Source organism: Rhinoraja longicauda, chromosome 11 (genome assembly GCF_053455715.1).
Source record: "Rhinoraja longicauda isolate Sanriku21f chromosome 11, sRhiLon1.1, whole genome shotgun sequence".
Taxonomy (NCBI): domain Eukaryota; kingdom Metazoa; phylum Chordata; class Chondrichthyes; order Rajiformes; family Arhynchobatidae; genus Rhinoraja; species Rhinoraja longicauda.
In genome coordinates, this window is record NC_135963.1 from 2537124 (window position 1) to 2563101 (window position 25978).

At 49.2% G+C, this 25978-nt stretch overlaps 1 protein-coding gene across 1 annotated transcript; it reads right to left on the reverse strand.

Annotated features, from left to right (window-relative positions):
• rpf1 (ribosome production factor 1 homolog) lies at window positions 1-24857 on the reverse strand. The gene is made up of 9 exons (XM_078408123.1): window positions 24496-24857; window positions 18738-18794; window positions 17621-17701; window positions 10440-10535; window positions 8186-8339; window positions 6136-6218; window positions 3518-3705; window positions 2421-2547; window positions 1-1028 (listed from the first exon to the last, which is right to left on the reverse strand). Exons 1-9 carry the CDS (start codon window positions 24754-24756, stop codon window positions 987-989), a joined length of 1089 nt encoding a protein of 362 aa, XP_078264249.1. The 5' UTR covers window positions 24757-24857; the 3' UTR covers window positions 1-986.
• Between the last annotated feature and the right edge of the window lie 1121 nt (window positions 24858-25978).

Below are 25978 nucleotides of genomic sequence, written 5' to 3' on the forward strand. Positions count from 1 at the left end.
AATTAATGATTTAATTGACACAAAACTATAATCCTTTTACAAGCAGTATTTATAAGGTGTCCTTTATGGGGAGACACAAGAGACTGCAGATGCTGGAATCTTGAGTCAAAAACAAAGTGCTGGAGGAACTCAGCGAGTCAGGCAGCATCTGTAGAGGGCATGGTCTTTCCGCTGGCTGGTTAGCACGCGACAAAAAGCTTTCCACTGTACCTCTAGTGTAAGAAAATAACTGCAGATGCTGGTACAAATCAAAGGTGTTTATTCACAAAATGCTGGAGTAACTCAGCGGGTCAGGCAGCATCTCAGGAGAGAAGGAATGGGTGACGTTTCGGCACGAGACCCTTCTTCAGACTGTACCTCGTACCTCAACTGAACTGGGCACAGACGAGGCTTCAGATTGGGACCCTTCACCAGCCTGAAGAAGGGTCCCCGACCCAAAACGTCAGCCGTCCACTTCCCTCCACAGATGCTGCCTGACTTGCTGAGTTCCTCCAGCACTTGGTTTCTTGCTCAAGTACCCTTTACACTTGAAGAGCGGGTACACTCCAGGGAGAAACATCCAGTTTCGAGAAGAAAGTTCTTTTTAGCAAAAACGTTGCAGGGCATTCAGCAATCTAACATTTCTTCATCCGTGACACATTCTTACAGCCCCGGTGTTGCACGGGGACTGGGAGGACTGTTCTGTTGGTCTTCAGGTTGTGCAACAATACTCAAGATGTGACAATGGCTGCTGTCTCACGGTTGCAGTGTCCAGTCCTAATGCGCTCCACCTCACCACACCTGCAGTGTCCAGTCCCAATGCGCTCCACCTCACCACAGCTGCAGTGTCCAGTCCCCATGCGCTCCACCTCACCACAGCTGCAGTGTCCAGTCCCCATAGCTGCAGTGTCCAGTCCCCATGCGCTCCACCTCACAACGGCTGCAGTGTCCAGTCCCAGCGCTCCACCTCACCACAGCTGCAGTGTCCAGTCCCCATGCGCTCCACCTTACAGGTGGAACTTCCGACGGCTCGAGTCCATCTCGTGGCGCTGCGAAAGAGCAAACACAAATCAGCAGCAGCACACAACTAAAGAGCACAGTATGTTTTGTGATCTCGCCATTGTTTAACTTAGTTCAGTTTAGAGATACAGGCCCATCAGCCCAGCGAGTCCGCACTGCCCAGCGGTCCCCGCACATTAACACCACGCGACACTCTACAGGAGCTCCCCGGCTTACGATGCTTCGACTTTGCGATGGTCCAAACGGCAGCGACCCGTAGCGAGACCCGCAGCTCGCTTCCGGCCACGTGATCGCGTGTATTAAATGCATTTCCACTAACAATATTTTCTGTTTGCAATGGGTTTCTCGGAACATAACCCAGCGTGAGCTGAGGAGCACCTGTTTGGGACAATTTACATTTACACCGAGCCAATCAACCTGCAAACCTGCACGCCTTCGGAGTGTTGGAGGAAACCGAAGATCTCGGAGAAAACCGAAGATCTCGGAGAAAACCGACGCGGTCACGGGGGAGAACGCACAAACTCCAGCACCCGTAGTCGGGATCGAACCCGGGTCTCTGGTGCTGCAAGCGCTGTAAGGCAGCAACTCTACCGCTGCGCCACCGTGCTGCCCGAGGTAGAGCCATGTTCCCAATCAGTGGTGGAGTTTCAACCCTCAACATCACGAATCGTAAGTTAGACTATACATGAATGGCCAAATCATGTCTGGCATAAGCTACACTGCAGTACAGTTGTAGAAAACTAAAATGGCAAAAAGTCAACCTCAATATCAAAATATCCCCTCAGTAAAATATACAGGGTAAATTCATTCATTCACTTTAAATATTAACCTGACCATTACTTTCTTAAACTTTAAAATATCCTGTTCACACAGAGGGCGATGGGTGTATGGAACGAGTTGCCAGAGGAGGTAGTTGATGCAGGTACTATAAAATAACTTTGGACAGGTACATGGATAGCGACGGTTTAGAGGGATTATGGACCAAATGCACTCGATTTGTGTGAAAACACACACCTCCAGATTCAGGGACAGTTTCTTCCCACTGTTATCGGACAGCTGAATCATCCTACACTGTAATTTGCTTGATTGTAATCTTGTATTGTCTTTCTGCTGACTGGTTAGCACGCAACAAAAGCTTTTCACTGTACACGTGAGAACAAACTATACTGAATAAACTAAACTCAAATGCGTGCAGGTGGGTCGAGTGTAGATCGGACATCTTGGGCAAATTGGGCCGAAGGGCCAGTTTCCACATTGCACGACTCGACAACTCGTGTCTGAATGACATTTTGGCTGAACAGAATAGTGGAAGGATCAAATGGACTACAGCAATAAATATAAAACAATTGACTTTTATTAAATCCTTTCAAAAAAGGCATTTTAAACGCAGGCCAAGGCAACAGAAATGTCTGCACACTGACCTTGTGGACCCATTCATACTCTCCATACTTTGAATCAAATGTCCCTTTCTGCAAAGATCGAAGTTTCAGAGTGAAACGAGGCCCAAGTTCCTCAAGACCAACTTTCTTCTCATTTCGAAATATATACCTATAAAAACAAAACCACTGTCAGTCTCCTGATTAGCTGGGTGGCAAGGTGGTGCAGCGGTAGAGTCACTGCCTCACAGTGCCAGAGGCCCGGGTTCCATCCTGACTACGAGTGCTGAATGTATGGACTTTGTACATTCTCCCCATGACCGCGTGGGTTTTCTCTGGGTGCTTCGGTTTCCTCCCACACTCCAAAGACGTACAGGTTTGTAGGCTAATTGGCTAGGTAAAATTATAAATTGTCCCTAGCGTGTGTAGAGTTGTGTTTGCGTACCGGGAACGCTGGTCAGTGTGGACTTGGTGGGCCGAAGGGCCTGTTTCTGCACTGTATCTCTAAACTAAACAAGGTTTTAGATATTAGTTTATCAATAAGTTTCTTTCACGCATGATTAAACACATGAACATACTTAAAAGCCTGTCATATCCATTCTGATACAAATATAAAGGTGCACACACATGTGTAATGTAGAAACACGGAACTGCAGATGCTGGTTTACCTAGACGCAAAGTGCTGGAGTAACTCAGCGGGTCAGGTAGCATCTCTGGAGAACATGGACTGATGATGTTTCGGGTCGGGACTTTTGTTTTAGTTTTTTGTTTTAGAGATACAGCACGGAAACAGGACCTTTGGCCCACCGAGTCCGCGCCGACCAGCGATCCCCGTAGGGACAATTTACAGAAGCCAATTAACCTACAAACCTGCACGTCTTTGGAGTGTGGGAGGAAACCAAAGATCTCGGAGTAAACACACGCAGGTCACGGGGAGAACGTACAAACTCCGTAAGTCAGGCCTGTTGTCAGGATTGAACCTGGGTCTGTGGCGCTGTACGGCAGCAGCTCTACCCCTGTGCCACCATACACTGATTGTGTAAAAACCCGTACTCCAACGCAAACCAGCAGAAGCCATCATGCAGTGTAACGCGCGCTGATGAAGTTCACCGTGCAGTTTAACGCGTGCGGATGAAGCGTACCTGTGGAACCTGAAGAAGATATAGTCCCGCTGGTTGTGGAACGTAGCCACCTGCCGCCCCAGGAATTGGGGATTGTAGGGGAAGAGTGAAGCAAACATTCTGCCAATGCTGTGGCCCAGCCGAGTGGAGAAGTTATTCAGGATCACCTCCGGAGAATGCTTGGTTGGCTTGGACTCCTGCCCTCTCCTCTGTGACGAAGACCATGACAGTTATCTAATTATACATCCATCAGCCAAAACATTATGACTTGATGAGCCCAAACATTATGACCACCTGCCTAATATGCTGTTGGTCCTCCGTGTGCAGCCCCATACGTAGCAGGGTGCGATGCACTGTGTATTGTGACACGTTCCTCCCGTGACCACCATTAACATTTTCTGTGACTTGTGCCAGTCGAACTTCTGTCGGTTCGGACCAGACGGGATAGCCTTCGTTGCCCTCGCGCATCGATGAGCCTTGGGCGCCCAACACCCTGTCTGTCGCCGGTTTGTGGTTTGTCCCTCCTCGGACCACTGTCGGTCGGTACTCACCACTGCTGACCGGGAGCACCCCACAAGCCTTGCCGTTTCAGAGATGCTCTGACCCATATCAATTTGGCCCAAATTCGCTCAAATTCGAACACAAAGTCGCTCAGGTCTTTACTCCTCCCCATTTCTCCTGCATCCAACACATCAACTTCAAGAACTGACTGTTCACAATATATCCCACCCCTTGACAGGTGCCATTGTAACAAGATAATCAATGTTATTCACTTGGCCTGTCTGTCAGTGGTCATAATGTTTTGGCTGAGCGGTGTAGTTTACGTGTGGCAGCTGCAGCCAAATAAAGATCATTCAGCCATGATCCCTCACTAAAGGCAAGAAAACGAATAAACTCCGGAAATACTCAAACCTTTCCCATCACCGCTTCGTTAATCATCTCTTCTGAATCTTGATATAATAAATATCCATAAATTAAAATATTTGATCCCGATAACAAAGAGAAAATCCCTGGGTTGTGGAATGAAGAACTAGAGGGTGCAGGTTTAAGGGGAAAGGGGAAAGAAAGAACTGGAGGAAGTATGTTTAAAATGAGAGGGGAAAGATTTAATAGGGCAATGTTTCTACATAAGTAGAAAGAGTGCACAGAGGATTTACAAAGATGTTGCCAGAACGTAAGGGCCCGAGGGGAAAGGGAGAGGTTGGACAAGTTAGGACTTTATTACTTAGAGCACAGGAGGATGAGGGATGTTTCATGTAGAGGTGTATAAAAACACAGGGGAAGTCTTTTACCCAGAGAAGCGGAATTAAGAATCAGAGGACATAGAGTGCCCTCATTGTTTGGGACGAAGACCCATCATGTAGTTATTTGCTTATTTTCTGCACAATTTGAGGTTTGTAATAGAAAAAAAATCACATGTGATTAAAGTGCATATTGTCAGATTTTAATAAAGGCCATTTTTATACATTTCGGTTTCACCATAGAGTCATAGAGTGACACAGTGTGGAAACAGGCCCTTCCGCCCAACACGCCCACACCGGCCAACAATGTCCCAGCAACCCTAGTCCCATCTGCCTGCGCTTGGCCCATAACCATCCAAACCTGTCCTATCCATGCACCTGTCCAACTGTTTCATAAACGATGGGATAGTCCCAGCCTCAACTACCTCCTCAGACAGCTTTTTTCCATACACCCACTGTGTGAAAACGTTAACCCTTGGATCTAGGTCCTCTAATCCCCTGCTCTGGGTAAAAGACTGTGCATCTACCCGATCTATTCCTCCCATGATTTTGTACACCTCTATAAGATCTCCCCGCATTCTCCTACGCTCCATGGAATAGAGACCCAGCCTACTCAACCTCTCCCTGTAGCTCACACCCTCTAGTCCTGGCAACATCCTCGTAAAAATGTAGAATGTAGAAATGTATTCACCATGTAGAAATTATAGCAGTGTTTATACATAGTCCCCCCACCCCCATTTCAGGGCACCATAATGTTTGGGACACAGCAATGTCATGTAAATGAAAGTAGTCATGTTCAGTATTTTGTTGCATATCCTTTGCATGCAATGACTGTTTGAAGTCTGTGATTCATGGACATCACCAATTGCTGGGTGTCTTCTCTGGTGATAGATAGATTCTTCATTAGTATGGGTGCCAGGGGTAATGGGGAGAAGGCAGGAGAATGGGGTTAAGACGGAAAGATAGACAAGTGATGATCGAATGGCGGAGTAGACGATGGGCCGAATGGCCTAATTCTGCTCCTGCCACTTGTGAAAATGTGTAAGAAGGAACTGCAGATGCTGGTTTAAACCAAAGGTATACACAAAAAAAGCTGGAGTAACTCAGCGGGACAGGCAGCATCTCTGGAGAGAAGGAATGGGTGACATTTCGGGTCGAGACCCTTCTTCAGACATTTCCCTCCACAGATGCTGCCTGACCTGGTGAGTTCATACAGAAGATTTGTGCGATATTGGTTGAGATGGCATAATATAATAATGCATAACAAAAATAAAAGCAAGCATGATGTCATTCACTAAGAATTCTTGACACTAATATACCTAGCAAATATTGCAACGTTAAAATCAGCTCCACAGATGTTTGTCAGTGCTCATTATCTCATCTCATTCCGTCTCTCACCTTAATTTCCTTGGCCAGGCGGGCATTAGACATCTTGAAATGTGCTGTAGGTCCATTGGGAAGATGGCTAACTATTAATCCATCCGATGGTATTAGGTTGAGGAAAATAATACTATTTACACGTAATCCCCTTAGTTGGGAAGGCTGCACATTTCCAAGTAGATGGTGCAGTTGAGAGTTTATATACTCCATGAGGGATCACTGTGCACTGGAACTACTCACGGTGGTGCAACGCTAAAGTTGCTGCCTCACAGCGCCAGAGACCCGACTCAATCCTAACTACTGGCGCCATCTCTACGGAGTTTGTACGTTCTCCCCTTGACCGCGTGGGTTTTCTCCGGGTGCTCTGGCTTCCTCCCACACTCCAAAGACCTACAGGTTTTGTAGGCTAATTGGCTTTGGTAAAATTATAAATTGCCCCCAGGGTGTGTAGGATAGTATTGCGTGCGGGGATCGCTGGTCGACGCGGACTCAGTGGGCCGAAGAGCCCGTTTCCGGGCTGCATCTCTAAACTAAACTAAAACTACTCACAGGATTTCCAGCATAAATGATTGCACACACAGTCTCAGTGTTAAAGATTATTTAGTGTTGAGCAAGGAACAAGGCTTAAAAAAAAAACATGGGGAGACACAACAAACTGCTGAAGTTGGAATGTTGAGCAAAAACACAGTGCTGGAGGAACTCAGTTACTCCAGCATTTAGTGTTCTGCTTTAAAAATAAAAGTTGGATAGGAGGAATGAAACTATCTATGTTACTCCAGCACTCTGTGAAACGTCACCTATCCATGTTCTCCAGAGATGCTGCCTGACCCGCTGAGTTACTCCAGCACTCTGTGAAACGTCTCCTATCCATGTTCTCCACAGATGCTGCCTGACCCGCTGAGTTACTCCAGCACTTTGTGTCTGATGGTCTCGTCCCAAAACGTCACCTATCCATGTTCTACAGGGATGCTGCCTGACCCGCTGAGTTACTCCAGCACTCTGTGAAACGTCACCTATCCATGTTCTCCAGGGATGCTGCCTGACCCGCTGAGTTACTCCAGCACTCTGTGAAACGTCACCTATCCATGTTCTACAGGGATGATGCCTGACCCGCTGAGTTACCCCTGCTTTTTTGGTAAACTTATTAATAGTATTACACCACAATATATTCGTAGTGAGGTACTGATTTGCCCAGGGCCTGACACGCTATATAAACCATGTCACTCCACATGCTCCACATGTCCAATACCACTATTACTGCACGTGATGTTCTCACCTGATCGGTCAGTGCATTTAACCCCAACCAAATCTATTTAATGTAACACGCTAGTTTTCTGCACCCTTCTTTCCAATCAGGCGATGCTGTGGATTTGCAATGTGCACGCGTGTTATCACGTGTAAGCTGAAAGACTGGGTCGACTGGGCTTGTATTCACTGTAATGTAGAAGGATGAGAGGGGATTTTATAGAAACATATAAAATTCTTAATGGATTGGACAGGCTAAATGCAGAAAAAACATGTTTCCGATGTTGGGGGGAGTCCAGAACCAGGGGTCACAGTTTAAGAATAAGGGGGAGGCCATTTAGGACTGAGACGAGGAAAAACCTTTTCACCCAGAGTTGTGAATCTGTGGAATTCTCCGCCTCAGAAGGCAGTGGAGGCCAAATCACTGGATGTTTTCAAGAGAGAGTTAGATTTCGCTCTTAGGGCTAACGGAATCAAGGGATATGGGGTAAAAAGCAGGAAAGGGGTACTGATTTTAGATGATCAGCCATGATCATATTGAATGGCGATGCAGGCTCGAAGGGCCGAATGGCCTACTCCTGCACCTATTTTCTAAGTTTCTGTTTCTTACGGACTTCTCTGCAGAACCTCTCCCTATTTGCATCAACTTTACAGCCGAGGACAACAGCTTTCTCCTGCAATGGCGTGGTCCAAGCACATCATGGCCAGTTTAAGGAAGTCACGGAGTTATACAGCATGGAAACAGGTAAAACGTGAGGCGTTTGTATCGAAATCCCGGAGGAAACTAAATGCAACTGGCAGCAAACTCGGAAGTGAAGGATACTCGGTATTTTCCGATTTTCATTAATGACGAGCAGGTCGGTGAAACCTCTGGCGATGCACTGTGGAATGACCTTCTTCAGAGCCAGGCCCCTGCGGTAGTACACGTGTGAATTTGGGACGATCTTTGACAGCTGCTCACACAGCCTCACTGTTTTCTGAAAATCAAACACACCAGGTATGTAAAAAGAAGATAGGAACAAAAAGCTGGAGTAACTCAGCGGGACAGGCGGAATCTCTGGAGAGAAGGAATGCGTGACTTTTCGGGTCGAGATCCTGCTTCAGACGGAAGAAGGGTCTCGATCCGAAACGTCACCCATTCCTTCTCTCCAGAAATGCTGCCTGTCCCACTGAGCAACTCCAGCTTTTTGTCTTTCTTTTTAAACCAACATCTGCAGTTCCTTCTTACAGATATTTTAAAAGCTTTTTTTTCCAATTTAGTTTAGTTTAGAGGTATATGCGTTAACAGGCCCTTCGGCCCACTGTCTCCGCCGACCAGCGATCCCCGCACACTAACACTATTAGCACATACTGGGGACAATTTACAATTATACCAAGCCAATTAACCCACGTCTTTTGGGTGTAGAGGTAACCGGAGATTGCGGAGAAAACCCACGCGATCACAGGGAGAACGTACAATCTCTGTACAGACAGCGCCCGTAGTCAGGATGGAACCCGGGTCGCTGGCGCTACAAGGCAGCAACTCTACCGCTGCGCCACCTTGCTGTCCCAATCACAACTTTGTTCAAGGCATGGCAGTGGCCAGGATAGGGGCAATGACATTACTGCCAGGAGCAAAGATGGCGGTTCATTTCATTAACCATTGATCACCCATTCACATGAGCTCAATATTATCCCACTTTCTCACCCACTCTCCACAGAATGGGCACCAAGCTTGATTAGCTAGCAAATTGCCCGCGATCTTCACTGATGTTATCACCCAATAGAACATAGAACAGCACAGGGCGGGAGCAGGCCCTTCGGCCCACAATGTCTCTTCTGAAAATGATGCTAAGGCCAACTTTATTCACAAAATGCTGGAGTAACTCAGCAGGTCAGGCAGCATCTCAGGAGAGAAGGAATGGGTGACCTTTCGGGTCGAGACCCTTCTTCAGTCTGACTTGCCCCCACCGGCCAACATGTCCCATCTACACTCATCCCACCTGGCCCATATCCCTCTAAACCTGTCCTATCCATGTACCTGTCCAACTGTTTCTTAAACGTTGGGATAGTCCCAGCCTCAACGGGAACTGTAACTGTAACATTCTCTCTCCAGAACGGAGACGCGACCTGTGTTCTGTATCGTGTCTCCGTTCCCGTTGCGGCCTACCACCGGCCATGCACCTGGGACCACCTGGGTCTCTGGTCCGCAGAGCCCGCGGTCCGGACTCACCACCTGCGGCGCTGGCTGCCTGCGAATGCTGCGGGAACGGCTGCGACTCGTCTCCGGAGGCTCCGGCGCAGGCCGCGTGGACGTCGGAAGCCCGCAGGCCCCTGGATGGGGGCCGACATCGGTAGCTCCGGCAGCGGCAACGTGTCCGCCCGCCCCGAATCGCGGGGCTTGGGTCGGCCCGCCACGGACCTTTCACCATCCGGCACGGCCTGAAATAGGCCGCGGGATTTTTTTTCACCGCCCAGCGGGGGCTTCAATATCGGGAGCCCCGACCGCCCCGACGTGGCAACTCCAACAGCCTGACCGCGGGACAAGACGGCAGGGAAGAGAAAAAGACATTCTGGCCTTCCATCACAGTGAGGAGGGACTGGAGGAGACTCACTGTGATGGATGTTTCTTTTTGTTTGGTGTTAGTTGTGATTGTATGTGTTATTGCATTTTTATTGATTAATCTTATTGGTCTTATTGTTCAACTGCGGGTAATGTTTCATTTTACTACACATTTATGTGTATGTAACAAATAAACGACTATTGACTATTGATATTGACTCCTCTGGCAGCTCGTTCCATACACCCACCACCCCTTTGTGCGTTAAGGTTACCCCTCAGATTCCTATGAAATCTTTTCCCCTTCACCTTAACGTATATCCTCTGGTCATCAATTCACCGAGTCTGGGCAAGAGTCTACCTGATCTATTCCTCTCATGATTTTATACACCTCTATATTGTGACAGATCGCATTACATTATGACGTGGGTTGGTCAATATTTCTCCTTTACAATTCCAAGCCCAAATGGCCTCCGCCTGCACCTATTTTCTATGTTTTGAAAGCCGGTTCTGTTACGCGTTCATTTCTTTCACATACCCCTCGAGGTCTATCACACGTTGTGATGAGAATCATAGGGGTCGTCTCCCGGCTGAAGTAGGACGAAAACTCATCAGTCGCTTCATCGAAAGCCACCTGTGGAGGAGTTGATTTCATTTTCAATTCACATTCCGCTTCCTCCCTCAGTCAGTCCAGTTTAGTTGAACGGTAGTGAAAAGCTTCTGTTGCGTGCTAAGCGGTCAGCAAAGAGACAATACAGATGCTCCCCGCCTTACGATGCTTCCACTTGCGATACGTCGACTTTGCGATGGTGCAAACGGCAGCGAGCCGCAGCTCGCTTCCGGCCACGTGATTGCGTGTATTAAATGCATATCGACGCGCGATATTATCGGTTTACGATGGGTTTCTCGGAACGTGACCCCATCATAAGTGTAGGAGCACCTGTACACGATTATAATCGAGCCAGTTACAGTGTACAAATACAGGATAAAGCAGTAACGTTTAGTGCAAGGTAAAGCCAGCAAAGTCCGATCAAGGATAGTCCGAGGGTCACCAATGAGGTAGATAGTAGTTCGGCGCTGCTCTCTGGTTGTGGTAGGATGGTTCAGTTGCCTGATAGCAGCATGACCCTGACCAGAACATTTTGTACCAGAACCCCCACCCCCTTGAAGGTGAAGAACATATTTGTCACACTTTGAAGTACCTGTTTTGAATTTAAAGTGCTTTTATATTAGAAAAGTGGCTGACGGGAGAAGTCAGCACACCCTCATCTCTTCATAAGTTCTATGAGCAGAATTAGACCATTCGGCCCATCACGCCTACACCGCCATTCAATCAGTGCTGGTTCTTGATTGTGCTGGTGGCCTTGCAAAGGCACTGATGCCTTCAAAAGCAGAGTTCATAAATCCTAGGAGCAGAATTAGACCATTCGGTCCATCAAGTCTACTGCGCCATTCAATCATCGCTGATCTTGGATGACTTGGATGGAGGAATTAAAAGTACCATTAGCAAATTTGCAGATGATACAAAGCTGGGTGGCAGTGTGAACTGTGAGGATGATGCTATGAGGTTGCAGGGTGACTTGGACAGGTTGTGTGAGTGGGCGGATGCATGGCAGATGCAATTTAATGTGGATAAGTGTGAGGTTATCCACTTTGGTGGTAAGAATAGGAAGGCAGATTATTATCTGAATGGTGTCAAGTTGGGAAAAGGGGAAGTTTAACGAGATCTGGGTGTCCTGGTGCATCAGTCACTGAAAGGAAGCATGCAGGTACAGCAGGCAGTGAAGAAAGCCGATAGAATAACATATAACAACTACAGCATGGAAACAGGCCTGTCCGGCCCTACCAGTCCACGCCGACCATTCTCCCTGACCTAGTCTCATCTACCTGCACTCAGACCATAACCCTCTAATCCCCTCTTATCCATATACCTATCCAATTTACTCTTAAATAATAAAATCGAGCCAGCCTCCACCACTTCCACCGGAAGCCCATTCCATACAGCCACAACCCTCTGAGTAAAGAAGTTCCCCCTCATGTTACCCCTAAACCTTTGTCCCTCAATTCTGAAGCTATGTCCCCTTGTTGGAATCTTCCCCACTCTCAAAGGGAAAAGCCTACCCACGTCAACTCTGTCCGTCCCTCTCAAAATTTTAAAAACCTCTATCAAGTCCCCCCTCAACCTTCTACGCTCCAAAGAATAAAGACCCAACCTGTTCAACCTCTCTCTGTAGCCTAAGTGCTGAAACCCAGGCAACATTCTAGTAAATCTCCTCTGTACCCTCTCCATTTTGTCGACATCCTTCCTATAATTTGGCGACCAGAACTGCACACCATACTCCAGATTCGGCCTCACCAATGCCCTGTACAATTTCAACATTACATCCCAACTTCTATACTCGATGCTCTGATTTATAAAGTCAAGCATACCAAACGCCTTCTTCACCACCCTATCCACATGAGATTCCACCTTCAGGGAACAATGCACAGTTATTTCCAGATCCCTCTGTTCCACTGCATTCCTCAATTCCCTACCATTTACCCTGTACGTCCTATTTTGATTTGTCCTACCAAAATGCAGCACCTCACACTTATCAACATTAAACTCCATCTGCCATCTTTCAGCCCACCCTTCCAAAAGGCCCAAGTCTCTCTGTAGACTTTGAAAATCTACCTCACTATCAACTACTCCACCTATCTTAGTATCATCTGCATATTTACTAATCCAATTTGCCACACCATCATCCAGATCATTAATGTAAATGACAAACAACAGTGGACCCAACACAGATCCTTGGGGCACTCCACTAGACACTGGCCTCCAACCTGACATACAATTGTCAACCGTTACCCTCTGGTATCTCCCATTCAGCCATTGTTGAATCCATCTTGCAACCTCACTATTAATACCCAACGATTTAACCTTCTTAATCAACCTTCCATGTGGAACCTTGTCAAATGCCTTACTGAAGTCCATATAGACAACATCCACAGCCTTGCCCTTATCAATTTCCCTGGTAACCTCTTCAAAAAATTCAAGAAGATTAGTCAAACATGACCTTCCAGGCACAAATCCATGTTGACTGTTTCTAATCAGGCCTTGATTATCCAAATAATTATATATATTGTCCCTAAGTATCTTTTCCATTAATTTTCCCACCACAGACGTCAAACTAATAGGTCTATAATTGCTAGGTTTACTTTTAGAACCTTTTTTAAACAAAGGCACAACATGCGCAATGCGCCAATCTTCCGGCACCATCCCTGTTTCTAATGACGTTTGAAATATTTCCGTCATAGCCCCTGCTATTTCTGCACTAACTTCCCTCAATGTCCTAGGGAATATCCTATCAGGACCTGGAGACTTATCCACTTTTATATTCTTCAAAAGTATCCGTACCTCCTCTTCTTTAATCCTCCTAATTTCCATCACTAATCTACTTGTTTCGCTTACCTCACATAATTCAATATCCTTCTCCTCGGTAAATACCGAAGAAAAGAAATTGTTTAATATCTCCCCCATTTCTTCCGGCTCAGCACATAGCTGTCCACTCTGACTCTCTAATGGACCAATTTTATCCCTCACTATCCTTTTGCTATTGACATATCTGTAGAACCCCTTGGATTTTACTTTTACATTACTTGCCAAAGCAGCCTCATATCTTTTTTTCGCTTTTCTAATTTCCTTTTTAAGATTCCTTTTACATTCTTTATATTCCTCAAGAACCTCATTTACTCCCTGCCGCTTATATTTATTGTATATCTCCCTCTTTTTCCGAACCAAGTGTCCAATTTCCCTGGAAAACCACGGCTCTTTCAAATTATTATTCTTTCCTTTCCACCGAACAGGGACATAAAGACTCTGTACTCTCAAAATTTCACCTTTAAATATCCTCCATTTCTCTATTATATCCTTTTCATAAAACAACAATTTCCATTTCACTCCTTTTAAATCCTTTCTCATCTCCTCAAATTTAGCCTTTCTCCAATCCAAAATCTCAACCCTTGGTCCAGATTTGACCTTCTCCATAATGATATTGAAACTAATGGCATTATGATCACTAGACCCAAAGTGCTCCTCAACACATACCTCCGTCACCTGACCCATCTCATTTCCTAACAGGAGGTCCAACACTGCCCCTTCTCTGGTAGGCACCTCTACGTATTGCTGCAAAAAACTATCCTGCACACATTTTACAAACTCCAAACCATCCAGCCCTTTAACAGAATGTGATTCCCAGTCTATATACGGAAAATTGAAATCACCCACAATCACCACTCTGTGCTTACTACTAATATCTGCTATCTCCTTACATATTTGCTCTTCCAATTCTCGTTCCCTATTTGGCGGTCTATAATACACCCCTATAAGTGTTGCTAAACCTTTCTCATTTCTGAGTTCCACCCAAACAGCCTCCTTAATCGAGCCTTCTAGTCTGTCCTGCCAAAGCACTGCTGTGATATCCTCCCTGACAAGCAATGCAACACCCCCACCTCTTGCCCCTCCGATTCTATCACATCTGAAACAATGAAATCCTGGAATATTTAATTGCCAATCGCAACCCTCCTGCAACCATGTTTCACTGATCGCCACAACATCATACTTCCAGATGTCAATCCAGGCTCTAAGCTCATCCACCTTTCTTACAATGCTCCTAGCATTAAAATATATACATTTAAGGGACCCATTATTTCTTATTCTCAGTTTATTTCTTTTCCCTTCTTTCTCTCCTACATATTGGGTCTGAGTGTTTCCCTTTTCTGCCTCCTGCCTCACACACTGCCTATTAGCTATCTGTGTTTGAGTCCCTCCCCCCAACCGTACTAGTTTAAAGTCTCCGCAGTTATTTTAGCAAATCTCCCCGCCAGGATATTGGTTCCCCTCGGGTTCAGATGCAACCCGTCCTTTTTGTACAGGTCATACTTCCCCCAGAAGAGGTCCCAATGATCCAGAAACTTGAAACCCTGCTCCCTGCACCAGTTCCTCAGCCACGTATTTATCCTCCACCTCACTCCATTCCTATTCTCACTATCGCGTGGCACAGGCAGTAAGCCTGAGATTATTACTTTGGAAGTCCTTTTTTTTAACTCTCTTCCTAGCCCCCTGAATTCTCCTTTCAGGACCTCTTCCCTTATCCTACCTATATTGTTGGTACCTATATGTACCACGACCTCTGGCTCCTCTCCCTCCCCTTTCAGGATATCCTGGACACGCTCAGACACATCCCGGACACCGGCACCAGGGAGGCAAACCACCATCCGGGTCTCCCGACTGCGTCCACAGAAACGCCTATCTGACCCCCTCACTATAGAGTCCCCTATTACTACTGCTCTCCTCTTCCTTTCCCTACCCTTCTGAGCAACAGGGCCGGACTCCTTACCAGAGGCCCGGGCACCGCCGTTGCCCCCAGGTAGGCTGTCCCCCCCAACAGTACTTAAACAGGAGTACTTATTTCCAAGGGGTACAGCCACCGGGGTACTCCCTAGTCCCTGCCTCTGTTCCTTGCCCCCCCTAACAGTGACCCACTTGTCTACCTCCCGTGGTCTAGGAGTGACCACCTCTCTGTAACTCCTATCTATAACCTCCTCACTCTCCCTGATCAGACGGAGGTCATCAATCTGCCGCTCCAGGTTCCTAATACGGTCCCTTAGGAGCCCCATCTCGTCACACCTGGCGCAGATGTGGATGTCTGGAAGACTATCAGACTCCCAGATTCCCCACATCCGACACCCAGAACAAAAAACTGCCCTGGCAGTCATACTCTCCAAACAAAGCCCCGCGCTCGGTTACTAAACCTACCGCCCGGCCGCTACTCCAACCGCTCCAATCGCTCACCCAAAAGAACTGAGTGATCTCCTGGGAGAGGCGAAAAACCGGATAAAAAACCCAGGCCAATTTGGGAAAAAATCCGGGAAATTCCTCTCCGACCCCAAGCTAGGCGATCGAAACTAGTCCGGGAGATCACACAGGTCTTACTCCTTACTATCCCCACACAATCCCCACACACTACTTCCCAAGCAACACAGCTTGGTGCTGCTTGCTGCTGCTGCTTGCCTTCATAACAAGAGGAGTTGAGTATAGGAGCAAAGAGGTCCTTCTGCAGTTGTACAGGGCCCTAGTGAGACCGCACCTGGAGTAGTGTTGCAGTTTTGGTCTCCAAATTTGAGGAAGGATATTCTTGCTATTGAGGGCGTGCAGCGTAGGTTTACTAGGTTAATTCCCGGCATGGCAGGACTTTCATATGTTGAAAGACTGGAGCGGCTAGGCTTGTATACACTGAAATTTAGAAGAATGAGAGGGGATCTTATCGAAACATATGATTATTAAGGGGATGGACACGTTAGAGGCAGGAGACATGTTCTCAATGTTGGGGGAGTCCAGAACCAGGGACCACAGTTTAAGAATAAGGGGTAGGCCATTTAGAACGGAGATGAGGAAAAACGTTTTCAGTCGAAGTTGTAAATCTACGGAATTCACTGCCTCAGAAGGCAGTGGAGGCCAAGTCTCTGAATGCATTCAAGAGAGAGCTAGATAGAACTCTTAAGGATAGCGGAGTCAGGGGGTATGGAGAGTAGGCAGGAACGGGGTACTGATTGAGAATGATCAGTCATGATCACATTGAATGGCAGTGCTGGCTCGAACGGCCGAATGGCTTACTCCTGCACCTATTGCCTATCTATCTCTCTCTCCTAACCCCATTCTCCTGCCTTCTCCCCATAACCCCTGACACCCGCACTAATCAAGAATCTATCTATCTCTGCCTTAAAAATATCCACTGACTTGGCCTCCACAGCCGTCTGTTGCAATGAATTGCACAGATTCACCATCCTCTGACTAAAGAAATTGCTCCTCATCTTTCTAAAGGAACGTCCTTTTATTCTGAAGCTGTGGCTAGCAGCCCGGACAAAGGAAGCTGATGGTCTCCACTCTCCGCCACGCATAACGACAATCCTGTCAATGAGAGAGTCGAGAGGAAAAGGCCGCGGGAGTTGCACTGAACAGTAGAAACAAGCAAGAAATTGTAGCAAATTGTGGCTGCAGCCCAGACCATCAAACAAACCAACCGCACCTCGGCATGGCCAGCAGCATAATCAAGGACCAGTCGCACCCCGGTCACTCCCTCTTCTCCCCTCTCCCATCAGGCAAAATGTACAGGAGTGTGGAAACGCACACCTCCAGATTCAGGGACAGTTTCTTCCCAGCTGTTATCAGGCAACTGAACCATCCTACCACAACCAGAGAGCAGTGCTGAACTACTATCTACCTCATTGGTGACCCTCGGGCTATCCTTGATCAGACTTTGCTGGCTTTACCTTGCACTAAACGTTGCTCCCTTATCATGTATCTGTACACAGTAAATGGCTCGATTGTAATCATGTCTTGCCTTTCCGCTGACTGGTTAGCACGCAACAAAAGCTTTTCACGTGACTATAAACTAAACTGAACTGAAGTAGGATCGCCGTGAGGGGGGGGGGGGGGGGGGAACAAAGGAGAACCCGGAGCAGGATGCTTGTAACTTTGTCAGCGTCCTTTATGTGGCAACTCTTTGCATACCCTGGGTTTGCAAAACAAAGAATATCACTGAGACTTGTCACATGTGACAATAAAGTATCATTCATTCATTGTTTCATTCATTCACACATTCATTCATTCATTCGTTCGTCCAACAATAACGCCAGCATCCTTTTACACGACATTGTCAACATTCAGATAATTACCTCTTCATCGTCCGGATCCACCACTGTTTCATCGTAAACCCGCTGGTTCTCGATCGTCTTTGGGACTTCTTTTGGTGGAGCCTTGAACCAAAATTCATAATCATGTTAAGACACACGTAGACATATGAGTGACAATTTTATCACTGGTGCAGCGGTAGAGTTGCTACCTTACAGCGGATGCTGCGCCAAAGACCCGGGTTCCATCCCGACTACGGGCGCCGTCTGTGACCTGCGTGGGGTTTCTCCGAGATCTTCAGTTTCCTCCCACACTCCAAAGACGTGCAGGTATGTAGGTTAATTGGCTTGGTAAATGTAAAAATTGTCCCTGGTGTGTGTAGGATACTGTTAGTGGGCGGGGATCGCTGGTCGGCGCGGACCCGGTGGGCCGAAGGGCCTGCTTCCACACTGTATCTCTAAACTGAACTAAATTAAACGAGCATTAACAGTGAATCCAAATTCTCACTGGCCGTCCTGTGCCATTAACATTACATCTGATGTGACGGGAAGCCTCAACTCAACTCTCCTGGCTCCTCTCCACCACCTCTATACCAGTCCTGAAAACATTCACTGATCCAGCCTCCACACTATACAAGGCAGTGAATGATGGAGGATTGTCATGATTGAACGCCCATGACCAATATTGCAGCACATGACTCAGTGTGGGATCCTTACTCTCTGTACGATGTATTAACGATCTAGATATGAATGGTGAAGACCAGTAGGTTAGCAGATAATTCCAAGACTGGTGTTGATAGTGAGGAGACTCAGGTTACAGGAAGATATTGATCAGTTGGTAAAATAGGCAGAGCAATGGCAAAGGGAATGTGATTCCGTTAGGTGCGAGGTCATGCAATCTGGGAGGACCAGTGAAGGTGGGAAATGTTAAATGAACAGCAGATTTATGGACAGTATTGAGGAACAGGGGTACCTTGGCATGCGAAGCCAAGGTTCCTGAAAAATGTTCCTCCACGGCCTTCTGCGGCAATGAATTAGTACAGCCGTACTAATCAAACTGCCCGCTGAACCATTACGCTGGGACCTGAAGCTCCAGGCCTGGCCATGTACCCAAACCCCCGGCACCACCGTGCATTCCTAGCACGCATTACGTGACGGTCACCTTGTCTCCGAGCGCCACTCTCTCCTTCTGACGCTTCTTTTTGGACGCCAGTTGTTCCTGAAAAGATAAAACAAAAGCAATGTTAGAAGAGGCACAAAACCCACTCCCCAGCCAAAACCCGCCCAAGACCCACAACACCCAACGTCACCAGCCAGACTGGAACCCCGTCAGTTAGTCACCTCTCAAAGGCAGCGTTGGAGGCAGCTTGGTAGGACTGACAGTAGTGAGAGTCAGCACTCTTACTGCCCCATGGAGAACATCAACTGCAAAGTGCTACAATGCTACAAACCAGTGCTACAATGGTTGAGTAGGAAAGATGCTGAATTTAGGCTTGGGTTAACTATGGGGATTGACCCGAAACATCACCTATTCCTTTTCTCCAGAGATGCTGTCTGACACGCTGAGCTACTCCAGCATTTTGTGTCCATCTATTGCACAAGTCAGCAAGCATGTCTTTAAGCTGAAAGAGTTGCATTTACGTTAAGCCTGAATGAACCTTTATCAACCCTTTATGTCCCAAAAGGCATCAGAAGCAATGAAGTTTCTTTCAATGGTACTTTCAACTCAATGTCACTTCATTGTCACATGTACCGAGGTACAGTGAAAGTCTTTTCACTGAGGAGATGCAAGGGTCACATTGTACTTCCCACTATCCTGACACACAGAAAACCTTCATTGCTTTTGAAGTAATCTTATATCTGTTCCAAAAGACACGACGCAGGCTGTTACTAACATAGCATGTTGAAAATAACCAGAACCACCTCCTAAAAATAACTACACTAAAAATACTTAAAAATGACAGCAATCCTTCCACACTCCAAAATGTAGGCATCATGGAGGAAACTTTGCAAGGAAATTGGCTACCTATCCATGTTTTCCAGAGATGCTCCCTGACCCTCTGAGTTACTCCAGCACTTTGTGATTTTTTTTTGGTAAAGCAGCATCTGCAGTTCCTTGTGCCTCTTGTTCACCGTAACAGTTCATCTATCTTTTGTTTAATTTAGTTTAGAGATACAGCGTGGAAACAGACCATACGGCCCACTGCGTCCACAACGACTAACGATTCCCACACACTGACATTATCCTACATATTTGGGACAATTTTACATTTATACCAAGCCAATTAACCTACAAACCTGCACGTCTTCGGAGCGTGGGAGGAAACCGAAGATCTCAGAGAAAACCCACGTGGGTCATGGAGAGAACGTACAAACTCCTTACAGACAGCGCCCGCAGTCAGGAGCTCTACCGCTAAGCCGCCGTGCCGCCCATTTTTGTTTGGGCATTAATCGTAATTTCTTCTGCATGTCCATCTCCAAAACCGTTTACCCTTCTTCAATACTTATCCAACCCAATCCGGAAAGCTCAACACAACCTTTGCCTCAGTCGCGAGTTCCAGAAATGCATTCCAAAGCCTCACAAGCAATGCTCAAAAACCGGCTCTCCTGAACTCTGGCCCACAGTATAATTATACTGTCAGATTATCTCAATAGTATGCAAACAAACTGGCGCCGTTGGAAGAAACATTCGCAGAAGCAACTAGACTGACTTTTCAACACTGCTGAGGTCTCTCTACAACCCAGAAGCCTGCAAAGTCGCCCTGCGAGATCTTTGGAAATCATTTCCTCTCATTGGTGAGGGGCCAACTCCAATGGCCTTAAATAAAAGATGGTCACCAACACACATTGTGAGGAAACCAGGAGAACTTTGTCTAATGAAACTGATAAAAACAGGAAGTGGATATTTTTAGTTTAGTTTGGAGATACAGCATGGAAACAGGCCCTTCGGCCCACCGAGTCTGTGCTGACCAGAGATCGTCGGACACTAGCACTGTTTTATACACTAGGGACAATTTACAATCTTTACTAAAGCCAATTAACCTACAAACCTGGACGCCTTTGGAGTGCAGGAGGAAACCGGAGCACCTGGTGAAAACCCACGCAGTCATGGGGAGAACGTGCAAACTCCGTACACACAGCACCCGTAGCCAGGATCAAACCCAGGTCGCTAGCGCTGTGTGACAGCAATTCTACCCGCTGCGCCACCGTGCGCCCCACTGTTTCACAGCATGTACACCATCCTTCGGGATGTGAGTAGTCCCAGACCAACGTAACTCAGGTAACGTGCAACAGCAGCTAGTTGGAAGATAAATCCCGAGCTGCCTTCCACTGCCAAAGCAAGTGACAACACATCCTGCCCCACAGCACACGAGCTGAAGGCAGATCTCTGTTTGTCTTGCTTCTCACAATTCATGTCAATAGCAACAGCTGCCACTCTCCGATAAAAACAGAGGAATCAAAGTCAGATCTAGCTGCTTAATCGTGACTTTATCCAAACAGCTGCCTCGCTAATGTAAAATTATAGATTAAAACCAACACTAAAATCCAGGGTGGCAAATGGCAAGCAGCTGGTCGGACTCAGCACGTCAATAAAACTGGCGGGAGTGCAGGGAAACACGAGCGGAACTGTTCAAAGCATCAACACATCAGCCCGGACGGACTGGGACTCTGCACCAGCCCCTTACCTGTGGTCTGCTCGTTACTGCCCCCTACTCCTGCAGCAACCTCTGCCCACCCACGCTCCCCGCAATCTGTCCCCCCTCCCTCGCTGGCAGCACCCTCACAAACACACAAACAGATCAGTCTCCCCTCGTGACTGATGCCTCCTGTCTTACCCCCTCACCCACAGACAGGCTCAGTGTCACCTCCCTCGGCAACACCTCCCCACGCTCTATACTCACCCCCCTCACTCAATACTCACTCCTCACTCAATACTCACTCCCCTCGCCTCCCCTCACTCAATACTCACTCCCCTCGCCTCCACTCACTCTATAGTCACTCCCCTCGCCTCCACTCACTCTGTAGTCACTCCCCTCGCCTCCACTCACTCTACAGGCATTCCTGTTTCCCCACTCCCCTACATTCACTCCTCTTCCCTCTCCTTCCCACAAGATACTCCTTTCCTCCCTCTGCTCTTGCCCCCCCCTTCTATATGCACCGCTCTCCCCCTACGTGCACTTCACCACTCCTCTCCACGTTTCCCCTCCTGTTTACACTCAGGTGCTTCCTTCTCCTGCACGGCTATCCTGTCCCCACCCTCCTTTCTCCCTCCAGCAGCTCGCCATCCTCCAGCACTCTCCTCACTTTTCTGGCACCAACAGGGAACCCTCCTCGGAGCCCGGAGCATCACCCATCCCACCTGCCAACTGGTATCTGAGCCCCAGACTCTACCTCCCCGCCCCATCCCAAAGGCAACCATTGCAATTCCAAACTAAATCTAATGTGCCATGAATTAGATTTCACTTCATTTGTTCCCATGAGAATGAACCAATGTTCCCCCCCTTGCCTTTAACCCCTTCCCCTCTGCTACCCAGGTGCACACTCTCTCCATCAATCCCTTAGTTATTCGACAGAAGAGCCCAAAGTGGTGGAGTAACTCAGCGGGTCGGGCAGCATCTCTGGAGAACATGGACAGGTGACGTTTCACAGCGTGCTGGAGTAACTCAGCGGGTCAGGCAGCATCTCTGGAGAACATGGATGGGCGACGTTTCGGGTCGAGACCCATCTTCAGACTTTTGGTTACTCCAAAAGAATTGGGAGACGTGATCTCCCACACAAAGCTGTGCTGACTATCTCTAACTAGTCCTTGTCAACCATCTGCTGCTAGATCCCGTCCCTCGGCCCGTCCTCCAGTAGCTTTCCCACCGCTGATTTCAGACTCACCGGCCTGTAGTTCCCTGCCTTGTACTTACTGCTCTTCTTAAAAAATGGCGCAACAGGAGCTACCTGCCAGCCTTCCTGAACTTCACTTGCAGCTAACGATGAAGCAAATACCTCTGCAGGGACCTCCACAGTTTCAGTTTGAGGAAAGTTCCAAACATAAACTGTGTCAATTTCTCTCCACAAGCAATGACTCCTCCAGCAGTCTGTTTCTTTGCTCAAGATTCTAGCATTGGCAGTGTCTTGTGTCTCCGCAATTTCTCTCCGCGAGATCAGAGAATGCAAACTGACTCTAATCTCAATGTTGATAGATGCAAAAATGCTGGAGTAACTCAGAGCGACAGGCAACATTTCAGGAGAAAAGGAGTGGGTGACGTTTCGGGTCGAGACCCTTCTTAACGCCATTTTGTGTCTATCTTCGGTATAAACCAGCATCTGCAGTTCCTAATGCTCCCACTCCAGACCCCAATGGCTCTGAACACCTCCCTCGTCCCAACCACTGATCTCATTGATCCCCCACACTCCGCTCATTCTAACCGCAGACCCTAGTGGCCCCTGAACCCCCCCCCCCCCAATCCTGATCCGACGCAGTAAACTCTGACCCCAGATCCCAATGATCCCGGACTCTCCCTCAGCAGACCCCCTAATACATTGAACTCTGACCCCTGATGCGATGACCCCCAAACCAATTGACCCTAAAACCCTTTAATTCCAGAACCCAATGCCCCCCGACGCCAGTGCCCCCTCTACCCAGTGCCCACTGACTCCAGTGGGCACTCTACCCGCTCCACCTCAGTGCGCCCTCTACCCCAGTGCCCCGTCTACCTGTGTCCCCTCCACCCCAGTGCCCCCTCCACCCCAGTGCCCCCTCCACCCCTTCTACCCCAGTGCCCCTCCACCAGTGCCCCTCCACCACAGTGCACCCTCCACCCCAGTGCCCCCTCCGTCCCAGTGCCCCCTCCACCCCAGTGCCCCCTCCACCCCAGTGCCCCCCTCTACCCCAGTGCCCCCTCTACCCCAGTGCCCCCCTCTACCCCAGTGCCCCCTCTACCCCAGTGCCCCCCTCTACCCCAGTGCCCCTCTACCCCAGTGCCCCCCTCTACCCCAGTGCCCCCTCTACCCCAGTGCCCCCTCTACCCCAGTGCCCCCCTCTACCCCAGTGCCCTCTCTATCCCAGTGCCCCCTCTACCCCAGTGCCCCTCTACCCCAGTGCCCCTCTACCCCAGTGCCCCCTCTACCCCAGTGCCCCCTCTACCCCAGTGCCCCTCTACCCCAGTGCCCCCCTCTACCAGTGCCCCCCTCTACCCCAGTGCCCCCTCTACCCCAGTGCCCCCTCTACCCCAGTGCCCCCTCTACCCCAGTGCCCCCTCTATCCCAGTGCCCCCTCTACCCCAGTGCCCCCTCTACCCCAGTGCCCCCTCTACCCCAGTGCCCCCTCTACCCCAGTGCCCCCTCTACCCCAGTGCCCCTCTACCCCAGTGCCCCCTCTACCCCAGTGCCCCCCTCTACCCCAGTGCCCCCTCTACCCCAGTGCCCCCTCTACCCCAGTGCCCCCTCTACCCTCTCTACCCCAGTGCCCCCTCTACCCCAGTGCCCCCTCTACCCCAGTGCCCCCCTCTACCCCAGTGCCCCCTCTACCCCAGTGCCCCTCTACCCCAGTGCCCCCTCTACCCCAGTGCCCCCCTCTACCCCAGTGCCCCCTCTACCCCAGTGCCCCCTCTACCCCAGTGCCCCTCTACCCTCTCTACCCCAGTGCCCCCTCTACCCCAGTGCCCCCTCTACCCCAGTGCCCCCCTCTACCCCAGTGCCCCCTCTACCCCAGTGCCCCCTCTACCCCAGTGCCCCCCCTCTACCCTCTCTACCCCAGTGCCCCCTCTACCCCAGTGCCCCCTCTACCCCAGTGCCCCCCTCTACCCTCTCTACCCCAGTGCCCCCTCTACCCCAGTGCCCCCTCTACCCCAGTGCCCCCTCTACCCCAGTGCCCCCCTCTACCCCAGTGCCCCTCTACCCCAGTGCCCCCCTCTACCAGTGCCACTGACCTTGCGCTGGATCCGCCGCCACCGCTGGTACATCAGTTGTCGCCGCTGCTTGTTCTTGATCTCGGACACGTTGAAGTTGGGCGGGAACTGGAACTCGGGCTCGGGGGCCGCCGGCTGCGGGGCTTCGGGCTCAGGCTCGGGCTCCCGCCGCCCCTTCCTCTTCCCCTTCGCCTTCGCCGAGCCCTTGGTCTCCATCTTCGTCTCCGTCACCGTCTCCGTCTCCGTCTTCGTCTCCATCACCGTCTCCACGCCGCCGCTCATGGCCGCCCCCAGCCGCTGCCGCTGCCGCTTCCGCTTCCGGGGTCGGGGTCGGGGTTGGGGTTGGGGCCTACCCACCACCCTTACGTCATCGCTGACGTCGTTGCTCCGCACCGCTGCCGTCATCGCTCCGCGGCGCTGCCACCTGGCGGCGACTGAGTGACCGGCAGCTCCACCAAATCAATTCAATCAAATCAAATTGCTTTTATTGTCATTCAAAAATAGATTTGAATGAAATTGTCGTTACCATGCAGTCACAAACAATAAACAATAAAGAGCACAAGACACACAATTATAATTTTAACACAAACAACCATCACAGTGATTCCTCCAGGCACACCCTCACCGTGATGGAAGGCAAAGAAAAGTCTTATCTCCTCCTCTATTCTTCTCCCGCGGTCAGGCAGTCAAACTGATACCTCGAGGCGATGGAGGCTCCTGACTTTTGAAACCCCCCGCCGGGCGATGGAAGGTCCCAGGGCCGAGCCGACCAGGCCGATGAAGGTCCTAAGCCCCCCACCGGGCGATGGAAGGTGCCGCGGCCGAGCCACGCAGGGCGATCCCAGGAGTTCCCAGGAGCAGAATCAAGGCCACTCGGCCCATCCAGTCCACTCCAGCAGCATTCGATCACGGCTCATCTATCGTTTCCCCCCCCTCTCTCAAACCCATTCCCCTGCCTTCTCCACACACAGCGGGTAGAGCTGCCGCCTCCCAGCGCCAGAGACTCCGGGGTTCCATCCCGACTACGGGTGGTGTCTGTACGGAGTTTGTACATTCTCCCCGTGACCCGCGTGGGCTTTCTCCGGGTGCTCCGGTTTCCTCCCACGCTCCAAAGACGTGCACGTTTGTTGGTTAATTGGCTTGGTATAATTGTAAATTATCACAAGTGTGGATAGGATAGCTGGTCGACATGGACCCAGTGGGCCGAAGAGCCTGTTTCTATGCTGTATCTACAAACTAAACTAAACCCTTGACACCCGTACTAATCAAGAATCTATCGATCTCTGCCTTAAAAATATCCACTGACTTGGCCTCTCTTGTGGCAAAGAATTCCACAGATTCACCACCCTCTGACTGAAGACATTCCTCCTCATCTCCTTCCTAAAGGAATGTCCTTGAATTCTGAGGCTGTGACCTCTGGTCCTAGACTCTCCCACTAGTGGAAACATCCTCTCCACATCCACTCTATCCAAGCCTTTCACTATTTGGTTCTCTTGAGCTTTGT